The sequence below is a fragment of the Alosa pseudoharengus genome, unplaced genomic scaffold (assembly GCF_046254945.1).
Source record: "Alosa pseudoharengus isolate Yale_2024_CS ecotype anadromous, Long Island Sound unplaced genomic scaffold, YU_APseudo_1.1 YU_APseudo_1.1_scf_6, whole genome shotgun sequence".
Classification (NCBI taxonomy): Eukaryota; Metazoa; Chordata; class Actinopteri; order Clupeiformes; family Clupeidae; genus Alosa; species Alosa pseudoharengus.
The window spans coordinates 36,257,165-36,282,653 of NW_027468848.1; the positions used below are offsets into that span (position 1 = coordinate 36,257,165).

The following is a 25,489-nucleotide window of genomic DNA, read 5'->3' on the forward strand; positions in this document are numbered from 1 at the left end:
ACATCTAACCTAGTTAATCGTTATAACGGTATACCAGGTTATACTGTAAGTGGTTCAGATTTGTTGTGACTAAAATGCATGAACTGTTGCAGAGTGAATTGTATCAACCCCCGAATGCAATAAAATCACATGGATCAAGGGTGATCGAGAGTGCGTAAGAAAAACAAAGTTTTTAAAAAGGTTTTTTATGGAGTGGAAAATGGTCAATTAAAGGCTGCCGGTCACACTGTCATGCTGTGTTGTGATTGGGCTGGGAGGCGGCTCGGATAGTGATGATCATCCCTATATAAACTGCGACCTGCGCTCCTGTCATGCACGCCAGAAGAAATCAGTGGGCTGATCGCCCGGCGGGAACCGAACCACATCCCTTGATGATACTTGTAAAACGACGTTTCATCAATATTGTAAGCTCTCGTCAACAGCACGCTTCGACCAAACTCCAGCCCGAATCCATCACATTTTCTCAGAGTCTAAACCACCGAAAGATTCCTTTTTTGTTTACAGAGCACCGGTCATTTTTGTGAGCAATGCCTCTGAGGTCCGGACTTTTTCTGCTTGTAGTGCTGATTGCATCTGCATATGAACTGGATCAGAATGAATCCTATTCGCCCAGGAGAACGCGTTTCTCCGCCAACAGCCCTTGTAAGTAGCCTACATATTTATCAAGACTATGCTTTTCTGTGATAAAGCTTATTAATGTATTAATTTTATCAGAAGAGATGTAAACGTAAGCCATGCAAATAATTTCAGACCAAACATAGAGACCGAATAGACGTGCAATTCAGCCGGCGTTTTTTGGACAGTTACTGGCGCACACTGCCTCCTATGCGTTCCCTTACACCACGTAGCCTATTTAACTTACCGCTTTCTGGCTAGTTGGTTAGTAATATTATTAGCTTTTTATTATTGCCCATTGACATACACCTCGCCTACACGATACCCTCAAAGACATACGTTGTTACAGTCTTGATTGCATACAGTCATGTACAGAACGTGTACTCACTCAGTTGGTGACTGCGCGACTGCAAATTAGTCAAGATGTTTAACACAAAGCCTACCCTTTTTGCAGCTAAGAATGCCATCATATGCATTATGCATTAAATCATATTACAACATATTTACACCTGCTGTTATGCTTATTCTTAATCCTTACCATTCTGATTTAGTGTAAGGTGACAGAGTCAAAGCAACCACGAGTATCCGCACTCATTGCCGCAGAAAAAGTGTTCAAGTGCGAGTTTCTAATGGATGGCTGGTTGGTTGGCAGTGCCGGAAAGGCGAAATCGACTTCGAGCTGGTGTGCTGAACCGCTATTGCCAAATATTGTACTTCTGTCTCGTTCGATCTCGTTGATCCATAGTGGTAATGGTTAGCCTATGACAAGGGAGAGATGATTTCTTGGCTAGGCTATGCAAAAGTACCGGTAATGTCGCCAGTTCCTTTCAGTTGTCCTATGCCTGGGAGACATGCAGCCTAACTCACACTTGCATTTACAGTAAGGAAAAGTGAATTTAACTATTGCCTGATTTGATAAGAAATATGACATTGAGTCTATATCTCTCATAACATCTTATACTGTAGGCCTACAAGATTGTTGATCGTGGGTGAGAGGATGTCATTCACACATCTTAAGGTTCATTCATCCATTCGTGGGGGAGGGGGCACTGAAGAACTGGGTGGTGTATGAACATAGGCGACTGAACAGTTTAAAGACATCTATATATGACACCAGACAATACGTCACAGTATGTCAAGAAATTAGTTTGCTGTAACAGAAATCTGTGGAAAATATTATGCTTTCACCAGTGTGTGCGCTTGAGTGTGAGAATGACACTATCAATTCCATTCCAACAGTTAAATATCAGCGCACACATGCTGGACAAAAAAATAGTTGGAAAAAATTATTCCCCAATGCAGAAGAATGCACTGCGTGCCTGCAATTACACATCCCTCACAAGACAAGTGAAATACGCCTCTCTCTCTCTCTGTGTGTGTTTAATAGCCTTCTGCACGCCCAATTCTGCCCTGTGTGGACAGTAGACGTTAAACCTTTGTCAAGCGCCACACGGTATTTGCATAACTTCCTGTTGTGCTTAGTTGCCGGGGAAACATGTACTGACTCAGTGCTTTAGTAACAAAGCGGTAGAAGCCAGCACTACACTGGATCCAGGAGACTATAAAACTGAAAAATCGGTGAATAGCCATTCTCCAACTCCTCATCTAATCTGATTGTAGACACTGTAGGTATATTGGCATTTTGCCAAAGCTGCCTGGAGCAATACGATTTTGCATGGATTTGTGTCTGCAGGAAAGACAGGAGCAACTTTGATGCATTGAGAAATGAGAATCAAAAAGTTTTACAACATACCATCCATTACCTATCAATTCTTCTCTGTATACTCAGTGAGCTCAATAGTCATGATCACTGGCCATTAAATGCAGATAATATGACAGTACTTTAACCATAGCTAATGGCTCACCTGTAGTGTTGTGACCATTGGGCTCACTGTTTACCATTGCACAAATTCCAGTTAATCTAAACATGCAATCATGATGAAACCTCCCGGTCAGCAGTGAATGTCTCTCCATGTTTAGTGAGTTGGCAGCTAAATAACCATCATTATGATACCACATTGTAATGTAATCCTATTTTATGTACAATTTACCCACCTTGTACTTGGACCCGTCAGTCAATTAGCACAGCTGAGGGATAGCTATGTTTGTGAGGCTTTATATCAGGGGTATCAAACATAAGGCCCAGGGGCCAGATCATGCCCGCCAGCAGGTTTCATACCCAGATGTTTTAGGTAGGAAGGGAAAATTAGAAAAAAAGATATTCACATCCAGTTGTCTTCAACAATGTGTTATAAGCAATAACTCTATGATATGATCAATTGATTAAACCTAGCAACCTACAAACCATCCTCAGGAAGGAAGAAGCAGAAAAACTGGGTAAGGGTATTTCAAGAGAGAAAGAGAAGTATATTACAGCAGTACATTATTGTGTACTTGTTTGCTCATAAGTGATATAATTAAACAACACTCTGATACCCATGTAGAAAAGTGATAATGACCATGACAATGACGGCCCCCTACAAGATCTCATTCCAACAAATCCGGCCCACTACCTAATATGAATTTGACACCGAGGCCTTATATACTTGTACGGCACCTATATAACATTTTCTAATAACAACTTTGTGCCAAAACCATCTATGGCATGCCAAGCTGAGGCTCGTAAGCACATGTCCACATAGCACCATAACACCCATTTATATAAAAGTATAGGCCAAGTTTTTGGTTTCATTACACATAACAGCTTGAGTGGCTTACCCAGGTCAAATGAAGCCTATTCCAGTTTCACGGTGTTAAACAAAGATATGCTTGTCAGGTGGTGATGATGCCTTAGACACTAAGACATTCATTTATCGCTTTACCACTCTCCAAAAACTTTTTTTGGATGTCTGGGAAAGGACAAGTCCGTATCTGTGTGGTCTAAATCAGCTACGACATTTCTCTCTGTGGGAGATTGCTGGTGCTGATAGCCAATTCATGCAGATGACTTACTGATCGTATCAGGTGTGGCATGGGATCACAGGGTAATGAGGGACTCGGCCCCGGCCTGACACACTTTCACAATGAATGTCAGCCTGACTGTACAGGTTTCTGTTTAAGAGAGACAGACAGGCATTGATAATTAGATACGGTGCGTGACCCTGGCAGCCATGTCTGACACCCCACTACACCTGAGTGCAAACTATTTGAACAGAGAGAGAAAGCCATGAGTGGAAGCTGTGGCTTATATTTAAAATCTATAATAGACATATTTTACAGGGTCATATCCACTTCGCATTACCTCTAGTTTGCTCAAAATGAACACTTTTACTACTTTGTCCTGGATCGTTTCTTCTGAATGTCATGGCTTACAGTATTTTACATGACCATGGCACTTGACTCGTGACAATGGCCACCATTGGAGGACCGATCAATAGTAAATTGGATTTCAGTTTGCTTATTCGGTGGTCTTTCCCCATCCCTGGTATTGTGATGAGCCCCAGCTTTCATCATCACGCAATATAGGTCACATATATCAGTCCTCCTCTATGGTGACTGTCGGGAAAATGCAAGTATTAAATTTGCAAATTACGAATTACGTCAGCTGCGCACTTGTTTTGAACTCGTCTCCGTTTGTAAAGTCTCGTCTCATTGCACAATGGAGGTATTCACAGGGTATCACTGAAGGGGTTTTCTGGTTATTTCAGATCGCTGGATCTTGCCAGATCTGTTGGCGCTGGAGCTTGACAAATTTTTGAAGAAGAAAAAAAAATAGACCCAGTCAGAACAATAGTTCTGTGGTTATGTCTCTCACACAACTCCCATATAAACTCTCGCTCTCTCTTCCTCCCTCCCTCCCTCTCTCTCTCTCCCTCTCTCTCTCTCTCTCTCTCTCTGAGGAGTAAGGCTCAGACCAGACCTGACGCTGGGAACGAGCATGTACTGCTAAGTGTTTATAGTCTCTGGTGGTGTGGGGCGCTGCTGGTGGTTTTGGCGTGCTCACTCGTCTCGTTGAGCTGGGCGTTATTGTCTTGTCACATGTGAGAATAATGGAAACAGTGAATCTTGTGCCAAACACAGCAGTCAGCAGAACCCAATCCTGTGTGGCACACATCATCCACCTACACACACCCACCCACACATCATCCACACCCCCCCCCCCCCACACACACACACACACATACACACACCCTACCCCCCATCGTTCTCTCTCACTGTATGCTCCTAACACACACACACACACCCTACCCCGCCATCGTTTTCTCTCACTGTATGTTCCTAACACACACACATAGACACACACACATACACACACCCCCACTGCCCCACTCTGCAGGGCATCTACAGGGCAGACATCTCCTAGCCTTCCACTGGAGGCCCAGGAGACCTGCCGGTATTTTTGGTTCAATGGGTCACAAACTCAGTTCCAAGAACCAGAAACACTGGAATACCCATAAAACCAGTGGCCAATGAGGAAAATGTACAGCAATTATCTAAAACTGTGCCCAAGTCTTTAAATATTGAAGGTGTTCAGTGGCCAGTCAAGCTAGCTGTTATTTGTTTTTTTTGTTTTTTTAAATCTTGTCTTGGAATGAAGTGACTTGGAATTTCCTATTAGGTCATTTAGCTTTACGTATTATTTGATTTAATTACTTGACACATACTTTTTCCCAACCCTTGCCACAGAACAAACGTGTACATGTATTTAGGTGTAACCTTGTGCTATATGCATAAATTAATGCATATATTTGTGTACATTAAGTTTGTGTCCTTATTTTATTTAAAAAAATTTCTGGCATGTTGGATAGGAGTGGTTTGTGTGGCATTAATGTTCTCGCCCCCCCCCCCCCCCCCCCCTTGCAGCAGACGTAGCTCGCTGTCTGAACAGCGCCCTTCAGGTGGGCTGTGGCGCCTTCGCCTGTCTGGAGAACTCCACGTGTGACACAGATGGCATGCATGACATCTGCAAGTCCTTCCTCTACAGCGCGGCCAAATTTGACACTCAGGTAGGTGTGTGGACATAGGAAGGCAACATGGCCATTTAAATATTGGCCTGGCTCCAACTCAGTGGTGCTACCAGTGGGGGTAAAACGAGTGAAAAGGCATGCTATATTTGGATTGCCTTTACTTTGCCCTTTATTATTGCTAAATCATATGGCTAGAGGCACCATTAGTTGGACTTTATCTACTCCAATGGTTCAATGATATGGGCTGTCAACATCTAGCCAAGTTTAAGGACATGCATTTGTCAGATTTCATATAGTTTGTATAGCTATGATAGCAGGCTTATGACAGATTTCTTTCAGAGTGATAACATGACTTTTATCAACTTCCGTGCAGGGCAAGGCCTTTGTGAAAGAGAGCCTAAAGTGTATCGCAAATGGAATTACGTCGAAGGTCTTCCTGACAGTGCGGCGGTGCTCAACGTTTCAGCGCATGATCTCGGAGGTGCAGGAGGAGTGCTACAGTAAGCTGGATATCTGCACTGTGGCGCGCTCCAACCCTGACGCAATCGCTGAGGTGGCCCAGCTCCCCAGCCACTTCCCCAACAGGTAAAGAGCTGACCATGATGATGATGATGATGATGATGATGATGATGATGATGATGATGATGATGATTGGATGATGATATTTTGAAGACAGTGTTGTCTGTGCTTCAACCTGGAGTCAGTAATTCAGATCCACTATTTTTTTTAATTCATTGAATTGCTCCTCATGGCTCTCTAGTTGTCAGTTTAGTGCATGGGCTCAAAAAAAAAAAAAAAAACCTCTGGATCAGAGTAATAATTTGGTCCTTGTCCCTGTTCCGTCAGGTTCTATGGAAAACTTCTGCAAAGCCTGATGGAGTGCGATGAGGAGACGGTGGACCTGTTGCGGGCCAGTCTGGTAATCCGCTTGGGCCCCGAGATCGCCATGCTCTTCCAGCTGCTCCAGAGCAAACCGTGCCCGTCCGTCTCGTCAGACCCAGCTGTGCCCACGGGCATGGAGGCTCGGGGCGGCTGGAGGTGGGCAGTGGGCCCCCCCATTTACAAGAGCCAGCCCAGCCTGCGCAACAGGGACTCTGCTAGCCTGTTTGGGAAGAAACACAGCAACGGTGACAGTTCTTAATCTCTCTCTCTGCTACATGACAAAAATAAATAAATCAACCATCAAAATTTAACACAAAACACACAGCCATGTAGATACACACACACACACACACACACACACACACACACACACACACACACACACACACACACAAACACACACACACACGAGCACATACTTAATGCAGATAACACATCACAGTAAAACACAAACAAACAGTGGTCTCCTCCCCTAGGTGTCCAGTCCAATTGCTCCCTTCCATGTTGGGGGAAAAAACTACACCTTTGGGAGGGAGGGGGGGCAGATTCTGGGTCAGGTATATTTAGGTATAAATCATTACTTGATTGATTGATTGATTGATTGATAATTAAGATGATGGTGAAAGAAGAACGCTTGCAATTCAGATTGATAAAACAGAATTCCTGCCTGTTTAGCAGAGTGGGCACCCAAATGGCAGCAATTCTTTGGTATTCCATAGGTATGCAAAGTTTCTGTTTTCATAAGCTGGTAGAGAAAAAAAATGTCTGTCTTGCAGTCTTAAAGAGACAGTGAATAAATAACTAGGTAACTATCAAAGTCTCTCAACATGTCCGTGCCAATGAGTGCACTGCAGTGACATGTCTAGACTGGGGCAGGTGCTTTGGACCCTGTTGGGTGCTGTTTAACACTCTGATTTTACATCCTTTTAGAATCACAGAGATTAGTTCACTGTTATTCTTTAGTGTTAGTGTAAACTTTGTAACATATTATCATCATGTCTTTGAAACTTTGAGTCCTTCCACCTCTCAATCACCAAGCACAAAAAGAAATATCTTAAGCGTCAGACCAGGATTCATATCTTTAGGTCATGGTGACCATACAGTGCACAAATCTACAGATGTGAGCAATCAAATGTGTAATTATTTTACTTGCAATGAAACACATATACAATTAACTTAAAATATAAAGTAATCCTATAGCATACAACTGGCATATAATATTTTTTTGTTTTTGTTTTGAAATTACAGCTAAAATACGTATGTAATGGATCTACTGGTGATGTGAAATTGTTGGCATGTGCTGTAATAATACAGAGTGTAATATTTATTTATGAGCTAATATCTTTAATACATGAGCTAATATCTTTAATACTTCAGGCTATTCAATTAGGGATTACCTTTTTGTGTGAAAGCTCTCTTTAAAAAAAAAAAAACTTGATCAGTTAAGTATCCTAACAACTTTTATGCAGGAATCTGTTAGAAAAACCAAAAAAGGAAAGACTAAAAAGAAAGAAAGAGCAGAAGAGAAACCTGATGACAACTCTAATGCCATAACCATGTTTGAAAAGTTTTTTATGCCGCATTTCATCAAACACCAGTGTGTGATGAGGAACTCATGGGCGCCTAGCTCTAGTCATATGCTAGGTAAGGCTAGGAAAGCTACATGTCCCCTCATTGGACTGATGAACAACATGCTCCCTGGTGAATATGACAGAGTGGGTTCAAGCAGTATATAGTTTATCAATATAAATATAAATATACACACACATACATATAAATATATATATATTACTATTTAAAGAGAAAAGCATTGTTCATTTGTTATTAATATTTATTTTCCTACTATATTATTTAAAATTTTATTTTATTATGTCACTGGGTTTTTATTGGGTTCGTCTGCTAGAGATAGTTTACAGATATACATTATTAAGTGCAGTTTAGTTGTTGGATTCCCATGTGTTTTTGTTTTGTTTTTTGGTTGTTTTTTGTTTTGTTTTTTAAGATGGTGGCCATCATAGTCAAATGACACAAGCTACCATTCGTTCTACCCTCCACTGAGCTAGGCTAGGAGCATTGAACTCATGTCATGACTCTGTGCTGGTCATAGGGAACACGTTGGTCATTCTGGTCAAATGAACTTTGTAAGTGGAACATGGGGGGGAAAAAAAGAATTAAAAGTCAACTTTGTTAGCATTGCCAATTGTGTATCTGTGCAGGGTCAAAAAGACTGTTGTTTAGATTATTTTATCAGCTATTATAATCTGCCTGCATTTGAGGGAAAGTGTGTCCATTTTCCAAACACAGCTGGACATGTTATTTTGGACATACATAGGACATGCGTATGATTTCAGCCATGATTCTGTACATGAACAGAAACTTAAACAGTTAAACTGGAAAAGTGAACTGCAAAGTGTTTGCTGGATCCACTCTTGACACTATGCAATATACAATGTTTGTGAAAAGCCTATTTTTTCTCTGAAAGTTTATCCTTAGTGAAATAGAGTGATTACTCCTTCAAGTGCTTCATGGGAAGTGTCGGAATAAACAGAGGCTTGAGGGCAATGCATTTTTACAGTGCTTGTGCTTGGCTGAGGTTGACCTTCATAAAGCGAGAATTACTCAAGGCTGAGAGCTGGAGGGTGGATGACTGTTTTACCATACCAAATTATGTGTAAAGCTGAAATAACTCTCACAACTATGCAATAATCTCTCTATAGGGAGGCTTAACACTAAAATCCACAGAACCACAGTGCAGAACTGGGTAACATGAGGCTGTAGGACCGTAGCTGAGGTCTCCTTTGCAGTCTTGCACACGTTTGTATGCAGGTACTGTGAAGCTGTACCATGTTGAAGTGATATTTTAGTTACTGGATTAACTGTGGCTGATATCTTTCTCCCCCCAGATTTATTTTCTTGTTCATTTCAAATGCTTTAGTTAGCCGTGCATATTCGTATTTCTTCTATAAGAAGGTGAGTGTGCTACTAACCAGTGCCAATGCAGAGGACTGTGACTGCATGTTGCATGCATCCAGATTCTTGTCTTTATATGCACTTTGCATCCACTTAGAACCACTAATGAAGGGCATTCTGCATTCATGCATCTAAAACCTGTGCTGGTATTTCAGTTTCTCAGATTGTCTAACATCAAACAGAGGTACAGAGGGGGGAAAAGAGTACAAGAGAACATTGACATTTTTACCAATATACTATGTGCACAGTAAGACCTGATGTGATTCTGGCATTCTGAAAGGTCTGGCTTTGTCTTAGGTATACTCCTATTGTTTGGGTTTAAATGTGTCGTGTGTCTGACTCCTAGATACCAGGGAACTTCCTGTATCAAATGGTTTGCTGCTAATTCACTTGTGTGTGTCTCAGTTCGTCAGTCCATCAGCCATTCAGGTCCACTGCAAAACGAAGCAAATGTCACTAAAAAGATACTTAAATGCTTCTTATCTGTCATAAGAGGTCACTGTCAATGCTACCATATTCATCTCAAAATACTGGATATCCTAGTCTAGTCAGTCCCATGGAGAGAATCAAGCACAAATGACAACAACACAGTGTATGAATTTTGTGAGTTGATCCCCACCCCTTCTTGCATCGCATAAATTCCTTAGCTACTTAGGTGTGTGTGTGTGTGTGTGTGTGTGTGTGTGTGTGTCAATAGCCTCCTATGATTATCAAGTCTCTCATTTGCTTACAAATCAAAGATCTAATAGATTTAGTGAACTTAAAAGAGAATGTATCTTAAATCAAATGTCTGTATAAGTGGGAAAGAGTGCCCTTGCCAATATGATGTAACACTATATGACAGGACAGGATCCTGGTCATTATAGCACTGATGCGATTGTGTCAATAAACAGAACTAATATGTGAGTCACAAAGGCTGTATGAATGAAATTAGATGCTAAAATATTATTGAAGAGAAACAGACCCCAGAACAAAACTCAGTCCCATTGAAGACAAGCATTCTTTTTGTATGTATTCCCAGAATGTTAAATATTTCTTGAAGAACACAGCTGCCAATATAGGCTGTAGTTTTGTTTCTATTTTCTTCTGTAGAAGCCCTAGCTTGGTGTTCTTGATACTTTGAACTTTGAACTCTGGGGTTTGGGCTCCTGGAGCCACTGAGCTGAATGGTACTCTACTCTTGCATCTTAAGACTTGAACTCAAAATCTCTTTCCCCCATATGTTATAGTCTTTTATGTTATTTGTTTTTGTTTCTTTGTTTTGTTTGTGTTCTGTATATGTCAGTCAAACAATGTTTTGTTTGACTCCAGGTTCCCTGTCAGGTTTATTTTCCTATTTGATCAGTCACTTCAAAATTGAAATCAGTGGTGAATACATTCGCAAGGCATTCGTAGAGATTATTTGTCCTAAAGTTCCTAATGTTACGCATGATTGAATCTTGTGATTTATTTGCACTTTATTGTATACCCATATACATATATACCCATATATATGTATGGGTCTTTTTTCTCCGTGCTGAAAAGTTAATGAAAGATACAAATGCATCAACTGTGTCTTTTTGCTGTTAAAAAATAAACTATGAACATATCTGGCATATGGTATCAAACCTGCGTTGTCTGCTCTGTTACTAAAATGTAGCACAATACACCCTATATAGCGTCTATGGCAACAGGTGTGAATTTGTGTTGGCCCTTGAAAAAATTAGTCTATGGATTATTTCACACAACACAAACAATCTACAGCAGCAGGGGCTATTATGACAGAATTAGCAGAAGAAAAACTCTTAATGGAGAACTCTAAGGGGCTGTTCACATGGACACTTTTTTCACCTGCAGGCGCTCAAATTCAATTGTTTCCCTGTGGAAGGATGCCACTGACCATTGCAACATGCCTCACATTTAGATGAGCAAGGTGCACGCAGAGAAAAGTGAAGCTTCTAATAAAATGGTGCTCAAAGTTAACAAGTCAACAATGGATCGTTGCTTAGCTGCCTGCCTTGGCTAAGTCAGGGAGCTAGCTTTTTAGCTACATATATGTATCAACAACATGTACGATAGGAACTGAGTTCAAGCACCAGGTTTGGTTTCCAGTATAAAGGGGGCTAGTGTGAATGCCGCCTAAGTCTGTCTCATTACCCGCCTGCCAATTAAAGCCCGGTTCTACATTGTATGTTGGGTACGACCAATCAGCAGAGGTCCCATGAAGTGAGCGGGTAGGACTGGGGCACTCATTTCTTAAGATATGAACTTTCTTAAACTCGCGCCGCAGTTGAGCTGAAACTGCAAAGTGACTGAGCTTTCAGAGCGTTCTTGTTCCGTTCCAAGGCCCCAGGAAAAAGAAGGGGGGGGGGGGGGGGAGTGGGTGGGTTGGTGTGGGTGTGGGTGTGGGTGTTGTGTGCGAAGCAGAGCGGCGAAACGGCTGCCGCTATCTCTGTCAGTAGGGAGAGAGATAATTTCATGGCAATTTGGAAGTCCTGAAGGGCTTTTCTCATTGGTTGCACACTCGCGCACTCACAGGAATAGGTGATGCAGCAACGACTCAGACACGATTCCGGCATGTTCCACTTCTTTACAGAGAAGCGTCCTCCTCTCACTGAAGTTCCCCCAGCGTGACCCGTGGCCCAGAGGACTCAGATGACAGCAAGCCCATGGATTACATCCCTTGGAGCTCTCGCTCGATGCTCGCTAAAAGACCCATCTGTTTTATATATAGTTACTGAAAGAAAATCACTCTGTTCTGTTTACAAAACCTTCAGTCGATCATAACTGTAGTGTAATAGTGTAGTGAAAGGCCCCTTTTAATGCCACCACATATTCAAATCATGTGTAAAAGGCCATTTCATCACTAGAAATCCTTTTGCAATTACATTTATGTATCTCAAAACTGTTTAGGAAAGCAATAAAACTGTCTTTCTTTGGGCTTTAAGTATATGAGGACTTATAGATATCATAGCCTAAAAAATAGTAAAAAAAACAAAAAGCTCACACGTATCACTCTACTGTCCTTGATTTTAAAGGCTAATCCATGCAAGAAACTGAACATATTAATTTGAACTTAAGGTAGACTTGGGCTGAGACTATAGGAGGGCTATTTCTCAGAAACTGAAATAAAAAACAAGTGATGAGAAAGTGTCCTCATATTGATGGCAAAAAAATGAGAAAAAGGAGAGATCTCATTTTGAATTTCGGAAGGAGTGAATCAGATCTTGAACAGGACAGTGCAAACTGAGTCTAACTGAATCTAACCAGCATAGAGCGAGAGAAGCAGGAGGCCCTGAAGCATAATTGTGCGCCTTCCTAGTATCTCCTTTTTTTTCATTTCACTGAGACACTGGTCTGTCACCTGTTGTGCCTGGCCTGTTGTTTCCTGACTGACAATGCAGTTCATAATCAGTTTGTAAAGGTAAGGCAAAGTAGGAAGTGGGTAGGAGTTAGGTTGGACCAATAATATCAAAATTAATGCAAAGTCTACACCAATTAAGATGCTAGAGTTGGAAACATTTCCAACAGTAACTGTGAGAGGCCAGGCTGTCTTGGAATTGGTGAGTCTGGAAACCAGGCTAAAATTGTACATGGGTGGATAAAAAAAATCAGCATCCTTAGTTTCAGAATCAGATGCCTCACAGGTACTCACTCAACTGGCAGCTTTCCTTTTTACATACCAGTGTTTGGATGATAGAGGAGAACCTTTAAGAGGTGCAAAACAAATAAAAAGATGCTTAAGGAGGGCTTGGCACCATCTCTCAAGCATAGCAGAGGAACTGTGATGGTCTGGGGGTGCTGCTAAAACATGTACGTGCTGCAGAGAGTGAGGATATATCAGCATGCCATACCCCGTAGACAGGGTTTGACTGGAGCCAATTTCATCCTACAACAAGACAGCAACCCAAAGCACTGCTCCAAATTATGCAAGAACTATTTAGGGAACAAGCAGTCAAGCTGTACTGCTGCAGAATCTGCCAGTGTGATGGAGCATTCCTTGACTAAAGCATATTGTCAAGCACAAAATTGCTATTTCAAGCAAAAGAAAACATTATTTCTAAGTTTGTTTGACGTCTTGGCCTTTTTTCCTATTAATTTCACACACACTTTGCGTTGCACGCTGTACATAAAAATGTGCTATAAAAGACTTACTAAAGACTTACTTATGATAAAAATGTGATGTTTCTGGAAAACGTTTCATTTTCTGAGCGATTCCAAACTTTTACACAGTGATGTGCTGCCAGTGTTTACTACATTGTTAATCTTCGAATGTCCTCCTAACTAAACCAAAACATCAATACAATAACAACAACAGTAAGACAACCTAGTCTCTTTATACTCACAGAGACATCTTAAGTATGGCTTCGGTACAGACAGCTCAAACAAGCTGCAGCTATTCCTCCTATGGCTCTTGTCTGTGTCAAATCAGGACATGACTGATAACAAACTGGAACAGACCAGATTACTGCTAATATTAATTTACTGGGAAGAATATCTTAAGGACATACAGCGAAAATGTGCTAGATTTCTATGGAAGCATATGAGTAGCTTTATTCAAATGAGAATGCAATCTGCAATATGCAATTCAAAATGACATTACATTATGCAATTGACAATTCATTATGTAATTTAATATTGCAATTTGCAATAATTTCCAACAAATTGTATTTTAATTTGCAAAGTGACAATGCAATCCTAAAATCAATTTGAATAATTTTGGTTAAAAAATAGAATAAACATGGATTGAATTGCATTCCATTTTGCCATGGTACTTCAGTCTCAAAATTCAAATGGCAATTCCTTTTGCATTTCAATTTTCAATATTCAGTTTAATAATTTAACTGTCAATTCGTTTTGCAATTTAATATTTAAAGTGCAATGTAGGATTGCATTTTTAAAACATATTTGGCAAAACTGTCAATGCCAGCTTGAAAAGATTTTGGATTATTTTGGGCAAAACGTTTTGCCATCGTTTTGAGGCATTTTATTCAAATGGAAAAGAAATAGCGCCCCCCGTGATTGCATTGCACTTTGGTCACGCTCTTTGTGTTGCAAAATTCAAATGGCCATTCAATATGCCAAACGCATTGCAATCTGTCAAGTCTCTCGTCAAGGCGGGAACTAGGCTACGTCACTTCCGTGTTTACGTCTTACCCAGTTAGTGCTTGCAGAAGTTTGCAGCTGCACTAAGGTCTCTGGCTGATTATGTACAACACCACCGTGTCAACGAGTCTGAGTCAACGGACAGATTACTGAAAATGGACGACAGAGTGGGCTATCTAGCCCTACTTGTCCGATTTGATGTCAACCTGGTCCGTTCAAAGATTTCTGAGGCCTTACAGCTAATGGGCGCTAGACGGTGGGGAGACCTTCTGTGGATACCACTGGAGGGAATAGAAGGTTACCTCTCCTATTAGGGAGATCGCGGAGCTCTTTGGAGTTCACAGGACAAGTAGGGCTAGATCGCCCACTCTGTCGTCCATTGTCGTTAGTTAGGCTAAAACTCACAGCCTTTCCTTGCCCTGCTCTCTCTCTCTCTCTCTCTCTCACACACACACACACACACACACACACACACACAACGGAGACTCCCCTCCGTGGTCTGGCTAGCCTCATAAGCAAACCGGGGGGTGCGGTCGCCCCCTCTGTTACTGTACTCTACAGCCGGGTCTGTCGGCCAAAGACTGCAAACTCCTCCATTGCAAACGCTAACTGGGTAAGAACAGCCCGTAGACGGGCTCTGGTAAGAAGACGTTAACACGGAAGTGACGTAGCCTAGTTCCCGCCTTGACGAGTGACTTGACAGATTGCAATGCGTTTGGCAGATTGAATGGCCATTTGAATTTTGCAACACAAAGAGCGTGACCAAAGTGCAATGCAATCACGGGGGGCGCTATTTCTTTTCCATTTGAATAAAATGCTTCAAAACGATGGCAAAACGTTTTGCCCAAAATAATCCAAAATCTTTTCAAGCTGGCATTGACAGTTTTGCCAAATATGTTTTTAAAATGCAATCCTACATTGCACTTTAAATATTAAATTGCAAAACGAATTGACAGTTAAATGATGAAACTGAATATTGAAAATTGAAATGCAAAATGAATTGCCATTTGAATTTTGAGACTGAAGTACCATGGCAAAATGGAATGCAATTCAATCCATGTTTATTCTATTTTTTAACCAAAATTATTGGAATTGATTTTAGGATTTCATTGTCACTTTGCAGATTAAAATACAATTTGTTGGATATTATTGCAAATTGCAATATTAAATTGCATAATGAATTGTCAATTGCATAATGTAATGTCTTTTTGAATTGCATATTGCAGATTGCATTCTCATTTGAAAAAAGCTACTCATATGCTTCCATAGATTTCATCATGACCAGTGACTCGCTGAAAGCACAGAACATATTGTAATCACATTCCCAAAGCAGTGTAGATACTTTCTTACAGGGGCGGAGTGGCAATCGGGACGATTGGGAGTTTTTCCGTTGGGCTGGCCAATGAGTCTGCGCGGTGCGGGCCGGCCCATAGAGCTTTAATCGCGGCCGTGAGTCGTACGCGGCCATCGACCTGATAGATGCATTAAGAATTTTCCGCGAAAATCTCCGAGATCTACACTTGAACGTTTGGGAAGTCCAACCAATATTTATACCACTCGCTCACTGTCTATGTCATTCATGGTTACCCTGCACACTCATCTCTCCCATGCTGATTTTTGTGTAGGCTAGCCTTTTTTATCTTAATTCATTTTTGTCTTATTCAGGCTTTACAGAACTTTCATCACAAATAAAAAAAATGACAATTTAATTTGTTTGTTTGTACTTAAATTAACGTAAGCCTAGGCTAGAATGGAGCAAAGCCTCCTGGGAATGGGGAATGTGTTTCTGGTTTATCCAGAGCCCGTCTACGGAGAGCCTGGCCACTCCGTATTAAGTCCCATTGTACCGAATTTTGGATGCAGTTCCACCAGATTTCCACTGGGGGCGATCGCCATGAGTGCAGAATGAATGGTAGTCAATGGAGCTAGACGGCTAAATTTGTCTCTTTAACCTGATTGTCGTTGACAAATCTCAGATTTGATTGTAGTTTGTATAACTTCAACATGGGTTATAGGTCAAAAGTTGAATGAACGAGTACTTTTGTTTTCTTACAGGTTGGGTCGTTGTTGCCCATAACACGCTAGGATTGTGCTAATGAGTGACGTCATTGACACGTTTGAAAGGCTTTTTAGAACAATTAAGTGACTTTTAAAAATATAATACTCAACCAAGTGTATTTTCCATGCCTCCCCTTTCGAATACAATATTCAAATGACTTGAAAAAAATGATACCCCGAGAAAAGTGGATTTTGAGGGGTACAGCTCCATAGACCTCCATGCATTCTGCACTCGTGGACGAGCGCCCTTATGTGAAACCACAGAAGGAACTGCAACCAGTTCAGAAACCGGAAGTTTTCCGAGAGTGGCAGTTCTCCCCTTATTAGACATTGCACAAAAAGGACCGCTTCACACTCAAGCAAGATCAAACCAACTAGGGAGACAGGGGTGAAACTGTGCAAGTCAAAAGTGGGCCTTCATCTCTGGTGAAACTCACGGGCTACAGGCTTCATTAAGATTAAACATCAAACACAAATAGACATAACCTAAGACATAGACAATTGACAAGACACACAAACAAACATGTAAGCAAGAGTGTTAAGTTAACTGACTGTCGCGCAGGATTAACTTGACGTGGAGAAGAATAAGCGGAGTGTCTATTCAATGTCATTTATTAAATGAACTTTCACATAGAGTACGGCTCTGTTCATCCGTCACCTTCATCAACTCCATACAAGTGAAACTGAAGTAGCATGGCATACACGCAGGTATGAAAAACCATAATACCCCACATATAACAACCAACACTCTTAGGCTACCGTAATACAATATAAGAGCGCTATACACAAATAATATTTAACACCCCCACTCGCTCTTATCTCATTAGGTTGCATGAAAACAAAATAACAGAATGAGGCTTCCTCATTATCTTGAAGTATAAAACACTCTTTGCACTCCTAAGTGCCAAACATGTCTCCTGCAAACCTTTTCAACTTTGTCAGAACATCAGCAATCATTTGATCAGTAGGACAATATTCCAAATTAAACTTCCCATTATTCACATTCTCTCTGATGAAATGATATTTAATATCAATGTGTTTGCAACGTTGTCTGTTAACTGGATTTTTGGCTAGTGCTATGGCACCTTGATTGTCTTCATACACCTTTGTTTGTGCGTATTGGTAAGTGTCTATACCCCTGAGCAGTTGTTCTAAGTAGATGCATTCCTGTATGGCTGAAACTAAGGACATGTATTCAGCCTCACAAGTAGATAACGCTACTGTTGGTTGTTTTCTTGTTTTCCAGGATATCAAAGAGCTTCCCTCATTTAGACTGACACAATACCCTGATGTACTTCGTCTATACGCTGAATCTGACGCCCAGTCAGCATCACAGTAGACCCTTAGACCTAGTTTTTCTGTGTCATTTCTCCTGAAGAATAACCCCTGTTCTGTTGTACCCTTGAGGTACCTGAACACATGCTTTACTGTGTTCCAGTGTTCTACTGTTGGTTCAGCAAAGTGCTGAGAGAGTTTACTGACCACAAAGCTTATATCTGGACGGGTGCATGTGGACAAGTAAATTAAACTACCTACTGCCTCCCTATACTTTCTTGGCTCTTTCATTTTCTCAGCATCTTCTGTGTATTCAAGTTTTGGTTCACATGGTGTTTCTCTAGATTTGCAATCCTGCATTTCAAATCGATCTAGAATCTTTCTCACATATCTCTCCTGTGACATTTTGACTAAACCATCTGCTTGTTCAAAATCTATCCCCAAGAAATGTCTCAGCTTTCCCATGTCTTTCATTTTGAACCTTTCAGTAAGCATCATCTTTACATTTCCCAGAACACTCTCATTATTAGCTGCTATGATCAGATCATCAACCCAAATTATTAGGATTACTTTCTCATTGTGTTTTTCTCTTGTATACACACAGGTATCAGCTGGGTTCTGTACACAATCATTCTCAACTAAACATGTATGCAACATAGCATTCCAATTCCTCCCTGACTGTTTAAGACCATAGAGAGATTTGTGTAACTTGCACACTAGCTTTTCACCTGATTTTGACCTTTTCTCATAACCCTCAGGTTGCTCCATATAAATTTCACAGTCAATTGGGGCATGCAAATAAGCGGTCCTAACGTCCATCTGGTGTAAGACTAGATCATCCTGCACTGCCTTTTGCATGACCACTCTCACACTTGTCATATCAGCTGTGGGTGAGAAAGTCTCATCATAATCAGTGCCTTGTTTCTGACTGTAGCCTTTTGCTACAAATCTTGCCTTGTATTTGTCAGACCCATCAATTTCTGTCTTAAGTGCAAAAACCCATCTGCCCCCCACTGTCTGTTTGCCTGGTGGCAACTGAGTTAGGCTGAAGGTCTCGTTCTCCTCCAGAGATCGTATCTCCTCTTTCATGGCATTTGTCCAGTGCCTCGCTTTGGTTGATGCAATAGCGTCCTGGTAAGTTTGAGGTATATCACACACCACTCTGTAACAAGAGTCCATGCATGTGTGCAGTTTGTCCTCCTTATCCCCAGTCTCAAAATCCTGTAGATGAGCTGGTTTCTTTCTATTTCTCGGTGGGTACCTTTTGGTCACAGTCTCTGTGACTTCACCTGGCTGTGTGTACTCAGTATTTTCAGGTGAAGTCTCGGTAATACCACTTTGATCACCCTGACCTGGTACATTTTCCACATTTTCATCAACAACACTCTCTTCACTGTTGTCAACCCTTGGATGTACACCCCCGTGTTCTATGTGTGACTCAGATCTTTGTGTTTCCCTCCTGGGTTGTTTTAATGGTGAATTTCACCAGTCTATGCTTTTGGACCCTCTCTGTGTCTGGATAGTATACTAGATAGGCTGGGCTGTTTTTATCGTAGCCTATGAAAACGCCTTGCTCACATCTAGAGTCCTTTTCTTTGCTTTTCTCTTGCTTGTAAGCAAAACACATTGATCCGAATTTTTGCAATTTGGATACATTTGGTACCTTGCCTGTAAATAACTCGTAGGGCGTTTTCTTTGTGCGTCTACTGTAGCACCTGTTTCTCACATAAGCTGAGGTCTGCACAGCATAGTTCCACAGCTCATCTGGCAGCCCGCTTTCTATCAGTAGGCATCTGCTCATATCGTAGAGTGTTCTCCAACCTCTCTCCGCAGTGCCATTTTGGTGGGGTGAGTAAGGAGCAGACGTCTCATGCCTAATCCTATTCTTTGTTAATATTGCCTGAAAGTCTCGACTTGTAAACTCAGTGCCGTTATCTGAACGGATACACTTGATTTCTCCATAAGGCGCTGTGTCTGCTAAGAATCTTTCTGTGGCCTGCACCGTATCACTCTTAGACTTTAGAAAGTACACAAGTATAGTGCCTGAGTAGTCATCTGTGAAGGACTGCACATATCTGTGTCCCTCTTTGCTTGGTGTGGACATAGGCCCGGCTAAATCAGTGTGAACTAGTTCTAGGGGCTTCTTTGCTTTCCTATCTGGCTCCCTATTTCTTGTCTGAGTGAACTTTCCTTGTGTACACACATCACATGACTGATCCAACCCAACTGCACCTCCCTTAATCTCCATGCCCTTCACAACACCTTGTAACCTTTTAACATCCTCAAAATTACAATGACCCAGCCGTCAGAATTTTCCCGGTGGATTTTAGTGCCCCACTCCGCCCCTGCTTTCTCAAATCAGTGTTTTGACGAAGTGACAAAACTTATTAGGCTGAATATGAATCACATTGGATCACTGTGCTAATGTTTGTATGTGATCTGCATAAATCATGAAAAAAAATATTGATTTCTACATTCATTTATGAATTTAATTATGAATATACAGGGGCGTAGCCAGGATTATTTTATGGGGGGTGGGGCAGCTGGGTCCAGACTTTTTATTGGGGTGGCACTTGGGAATCAAAACTACTATTTGAAAACTACTCAAAAAGTTTTGAAGATTAGGATAGCCTATTTTAATAATGGCAATAAATTGTGCAAAGCCAACACTGATACACAGGTCAGTTTGTTGGCCACTTCAACATATTTTCCATAAATAGATCAATGCCAATAAAAAATATTATGATAATGCACCTTACTTAATCAGTTTTATTCAAATTATGTTAACTCAAAGAACAATAATAAATACTACAAATATTGTATGTATATATTTGATCTCATACTGATGGCCAAACTATATTTCTTTCTGATATCCACTCCAAGTACTTGGCTGTAAGTAACATGGCTCTGAATTAAGAAATTAACCCTTAGAACCCTAGACTGTTTTAAGGGCTTTTTCACTACCTTAGAAACATTTATCCTGGTCAATGTAAGTGCCATACACACATGCTATATATTGTTTTTTAACAGAGTCTAGGCTACCCAGATCTGCCACTATTTCATGTATTAATACTTGCAGTTGCATTGATTTAATTTTGATTTTTAAATAATAAAAATACAAATAGTGTATTATAAAAAAATCTTATATTTTGACATGTATCTCACCACTGCAAGCTGGCACGTGTGCATAGGGCAGACTGTTCTGAATCTGGCAATATCATTGCCATGGTGGAGGGATTCTCTGGGGCTGAGCAAATGTGAAAAAATATGTGGTGTGTGCCTGACCAGCTATGGCAAGAACCACACGCAGTCAGCAAATTATGTATTTATAAAGTAGCCTAGGCTAGGCCCTATTATCCTACCTGGAGCCATCTGGAGATATGTGCCTAATATGCTTGCATTTCACCCGAATTTTATCGAAATATTCTTGTAACAGCGTTCCCGTGGGCATCCGATTCTTTTTGATCAGCCCCACACATCAATGTCAGAGCATAGGCTACCTAACAAGGACAGCCCAACGCAGCTCACTTGGCTATGATTCGTGACACATTCTAACATTATTAGCATTAATGTTCCAACTCATCAACTCACCTGTTACTGAGGTTAAGTAGTAGGCTAGCAAAGGTCTACTGTCAAGTGTTTTTAACAGATGACTTGAATTGTCCCGCTGCTGCTGCTGCTGCACTAGGCCTACTCACGATGTGATCAGAACCGTACACTTCCTGACTAGGCCAATGGTCGTAGATAGAGTGCAGTAATTGGTTCAGTCCCTGCTTTGCAAAGTGTTGTCGAAAACGGCAGCAATTCTTTTTTTTTTTACTTTTCACTGAACGGAGCTGGGGGGGGGCAAGCAGGGTGGCCAAGCTTTGACCAGTGGTGGCCGTGGCCCCCCCTGGCCACCACGTAGCTCCGCCCCTGTGAATATACATGTTGGGCCTTCCATATTAGTAGTGGTTGTAGTAGTAGTAGTGATTGTTGTAGTAGTAGTAGTAGTAGTAGTAGTGGTTGTAGTAGTGGTTGTAGTAGTAGTTGTAGTGGTTGTAGTTAAGAAGTGGTGCAAATTGAGCTGTCTATTCAGACAATATCTGTAAGTTTTCTGGACTAATTATGAAGACACACAATGACAAGAGAGAAGGGGACAAACAGCGGGGGAAATGGAACACGTCAACATTTTTTTTTAGTAAGTATACTTCCAGTGAGGGTATTTGCATTACATTTTCTCCAGACATTAGTATTAACTTAGGTTATCCACACATTCAAACATTAATGTCCATAAGTAGAGTTATGAGTAAAAGAGTGGAATGGCACAGGAAAAAAAGTATTGAACACGCTAAGAAAAAGCAGTACACAAAGGCAAGGAATGGCAAGGAACTGGAATTTATAAGTAGTTAGAGAGTAACTAGATGTACCGCAGAGCGGTACAAAATATGACCGCCGCCCAGTCCAGCACATTTTTTCCACAAAAATAAATCACGCTGAAAGGCCTATATGATTCTAACTGTCTCACTAAATTGCATTATCCACACTCAATTCTCACTTGTATCTGCTAGACAACAAGTACCAAAACATGATTAGTTCATAGATTTCACATGTAAAATTCATTTTATACAACCCCACCCCCATCTTGCCTGTTCATAATTCTGAGAAATTCTTGAGTTGTGTGCATGTGTGCGTGTACACGTTTATGTGTGTGGGTGTGTGTGTGTGTGTGCGTGCTTGTGTGTTTGCCTGCGTATGTGTGTTTGTGCATGTGCATGCATGCGTACATATGTCTACCGTGTGAGTATGTGTCATACGTATGATTTCTGTGAATGTATGTGTGTGAGTGTGTATCTGTTTATGCACATGTGTGCACATGGAATGGGTTAACATGACCCCTGGAGGCAAACATATGGAAAAAATTGGTCATCCTAGACCTAGGCCCTACGGTTCTCAAGATATTCACAGAAAACTGTGTCTGCCCTACCCTCCTTTCGGGGGGTCCAGTACAGCGGGGGGGCTACAGATCAAAACGAAAAACGATGGTTCCATGCTATCCATGTGGGGTTACATGCCCACCAAGTTTCGTGTACCCCGGTCTTTCAGTGTCCCGGGAATCCTTGTTGGTGTACGGTCACTAAATGTACACATAAATTATTTTATTGTAAGGCCCCCCATGAACGAAAGTTCACAAAACTTGGCATGCATTCGGAGGGTGTCATAATGATCCTACACTTTCAATTTTGTGCAGTTTTGACCATGTCAGCCAGAGATATTGTGATGAAAACACCTAATTTTTTGCTTTTTAATTTTTAACTAGGTGGCGCTATACATGAAATAAGTGGGAAGGGGATGGGTTGACATGCCCCCTTAAGAACAACATACAAAAAAAGGTGGACCTCCTAGGCCCTACGGTTCTCGAGATATTCACAGAAAACTGTCTCCGGCCACCTACAGGCCAGTTGGTGTATAGTAACATAAATTAATTTATTGTGTGGCCCCCCATGAACGGAATTCCACGAAACTTGACATGCATTCAGAGGGTGTCATAATGATCCTACACTTCCAATGTCGTGCAGTTTTGACTATGTTAGGTCACAGATACCTGCGATTACAACACCTCATTTTTACTTTTTTGTGTTTAACTAGGTGGCGCTATACATGAAATGAGTGGTTATGGAATGGGTTGACATGGCCCCTTGAGATCAACATACAAAAAAAAATGCTGCGCGGCGGTCATAATAAAGACACCCCTTCAGGAAAAGCGAGGCTATGGGAAATATTGGGAAAAGTTCTTAAAGAAGATGACAGTAGTACAAGTTATGGTCTATGTAGGCCTACTTCTTGCGAAGCCATTTAAAAGTATGACAGCCGAAACGGGCAGCCTGCAGGAATAAATCTTATGGCACAGACTACACAGCCATATCTACCGGTATGTATAGGTTCGCGCATGCATAAAAAAGTTACCTTAGTTCGTTGTGTTTGTGACTTTAAACAGTGGATGTGCTTTAGTAAAGCTTTGTGCTTCATTCAGCATTTTAACCAGTTCTTACGCTAACGTTTTGACCAGCAATGTATCTCTTTTGTCTACCTTGCCTCCCCATTTCTATTTTCGAAAGAAGTATGTCCATGGCCAAATCTTATCCTAGTGTTCTAATCCTTGGTGGTTGCGTGCGTGCTTGCGCTCTTATTCTCATTCTCTCTCCTGCGCAAACATTATGTCCTGCATGCCTGCGTGTAGTTCTACTGCATAAAGTTTCGCAAATAAATTAGTTTGTTTTACAGAAATGGACTACTGCATGCAAGCTATAACCAAAAGCACACATTTTGTAAATAAGCGGGTCGGATCGCGGGTCGGGTATAATTTTGTCCTAATTAATATTCGAGTTGCGGTCGGGTTGATTAAAATATCGGGCGACCGCGGGCCGCTTGTGACCAAACCCGCGCAACACTGGTTTGTAGCCCCGTGTGTGTGTATGTGTGCTTATGACATTTGCTGGCCGTTTTAACCTTGTAAACGTCATTTTTCGACCAGTTTTATTTGATTCACGTAGGGGGGAGGGCCTAGGATAAATTTTTTGAGCCGGGGGGAGGCCCCTGGAAAAAAAAATTTGACCAGGGGGGAGGGCCAGGCAGAACATTTTTAACCCGATCGTCCGGCCCGCCCCCCCGCTAAATATCGTACAGTCCCTAACATTAGGCCTATGTGTATTTGTAGGTATGTGATATACTTTCCCATCGATAAAATTTCCATGAACATAAGCATCTAGTTTGCACTAGAAAGGCTTATGTGATCGGTTGATTACAACTTGCCGAGAACCTAGCAAACTGTTTGACTCGTGTGGCAGCCACGGTTACGAGGCCCGGAGAACCTAGCGAACTGTTTGACTCATTATGAGGCCCAGAGCCATACAGGCTCATCATAGTTTGACGGATTATACTACCACTCCAGTAGAGGCGCTAATACGCGATACGATGAAAGAGTAGCGACGAGAACATTCGAGCACAGTCAATCAAGCCAGTGTTGCTCTGTATGTGAAAATGAATGATGTTAGGAGAACTGAGTCGGTTTTTGACGCTTGGCACTCGATTCTCCCGGCTCAGTGACACGAACCGGGTTATTTAACCGACACTTCGGTCAGTTCGTCAACACTAGTTGCAGCGCAGTTGGTGCGAAACACATTTGCACATCCGTGTTTCATAATCTGAGAACATGTACAACATTCGTGCATTTGTAAACCCAAATGTGAACTAATGAATCCGAAGTTATCAAATTCTGTCACAATGCTGTAGAATGCCAAAGAGCATAAAACTGTGAAACGTACATATTCAGTGTCTTGTACTCACTTACTCTCCTAACTACAGCAATTTCTAACTTTACTGTAGTTTTCAAATGGCTGTACAAGTACTGTATAGTGCTGTCTTGAGCATGTTCAGGTAGTGTCACCGAGTTCTGACCTTTTTTTGCATGGAAAAACACTGAGAGAATAAACTGCCATAATGAAAACATGACAAAGCCATTTGACTATCTTTTTCATAAACGATGGTGTCAAGACTTCTCATTTTGATGACACTGGCAGTTTCATTGACATAAATACTTGCTTTTTAAGGAATGGACAATCCATTTTGAGCAAGTGACGTGCTTTTGCAGGTTATCCACTAGGTTTTGCAGTTTGCACTAATTGTTTTGAGAAATGCACTAACTGCTGTGCAAATGT

General features: G+C 41.3%; 1 protein-coding gene across 1 annotated transcript; it reads left to right on the forward strand.

Moving 5' to 3' along the window:
* The first annotated feature begins 344 nt into the window (after nt 1-344).
* Nucleotides 345-6,907, forward strand: stc1 (stanniocalcin 1). Its single transcript, XM_076271247.1, has 4 exons — nt 345-642; nt 5,419-5,561; nt 5,896-6,107; nt 6,369-6,907. The coding sequence occupies exons 1-4, from the start codon at nt 528-530 to the stop codon at nt 6,661-6,663; spliced, it is 765 nt and encodes a 254-aa protein (XP_076127362.1). The 5' UTR covers nt 345-527; the 3' UTR covers nt 6,664-6,907.
* The last annotated feature ends 18,582 nt before the right edge of the window (nt 6,908-25,489 follow it).

Excerpts from the sequence above, each read along its gene's own strand:
- stc1 (XM_076271247.1), top strand. The coding sequence starts at position 528 with ATGCCTCTGAGGTCCGGACTTTTTCTGCTTGTAGTGCTGATTGCATCT. Across the intron at positions 643-5,418 it reads TTTCTCCGCCAACAGCCCTT|CAGACGTAGCTCGCTGTCTG; the intron begins GTAAGTAGCCTA and ends CCCCCCTTGCAG. Across the intron at positions 5,562-5,895 it reads CGGCCAAATTTGACACTCAG|GGCAAGGCCTTTGTGAAAGA; the intron begins GTAGGTGTGTGG and ends ACTTCCGTGCAG.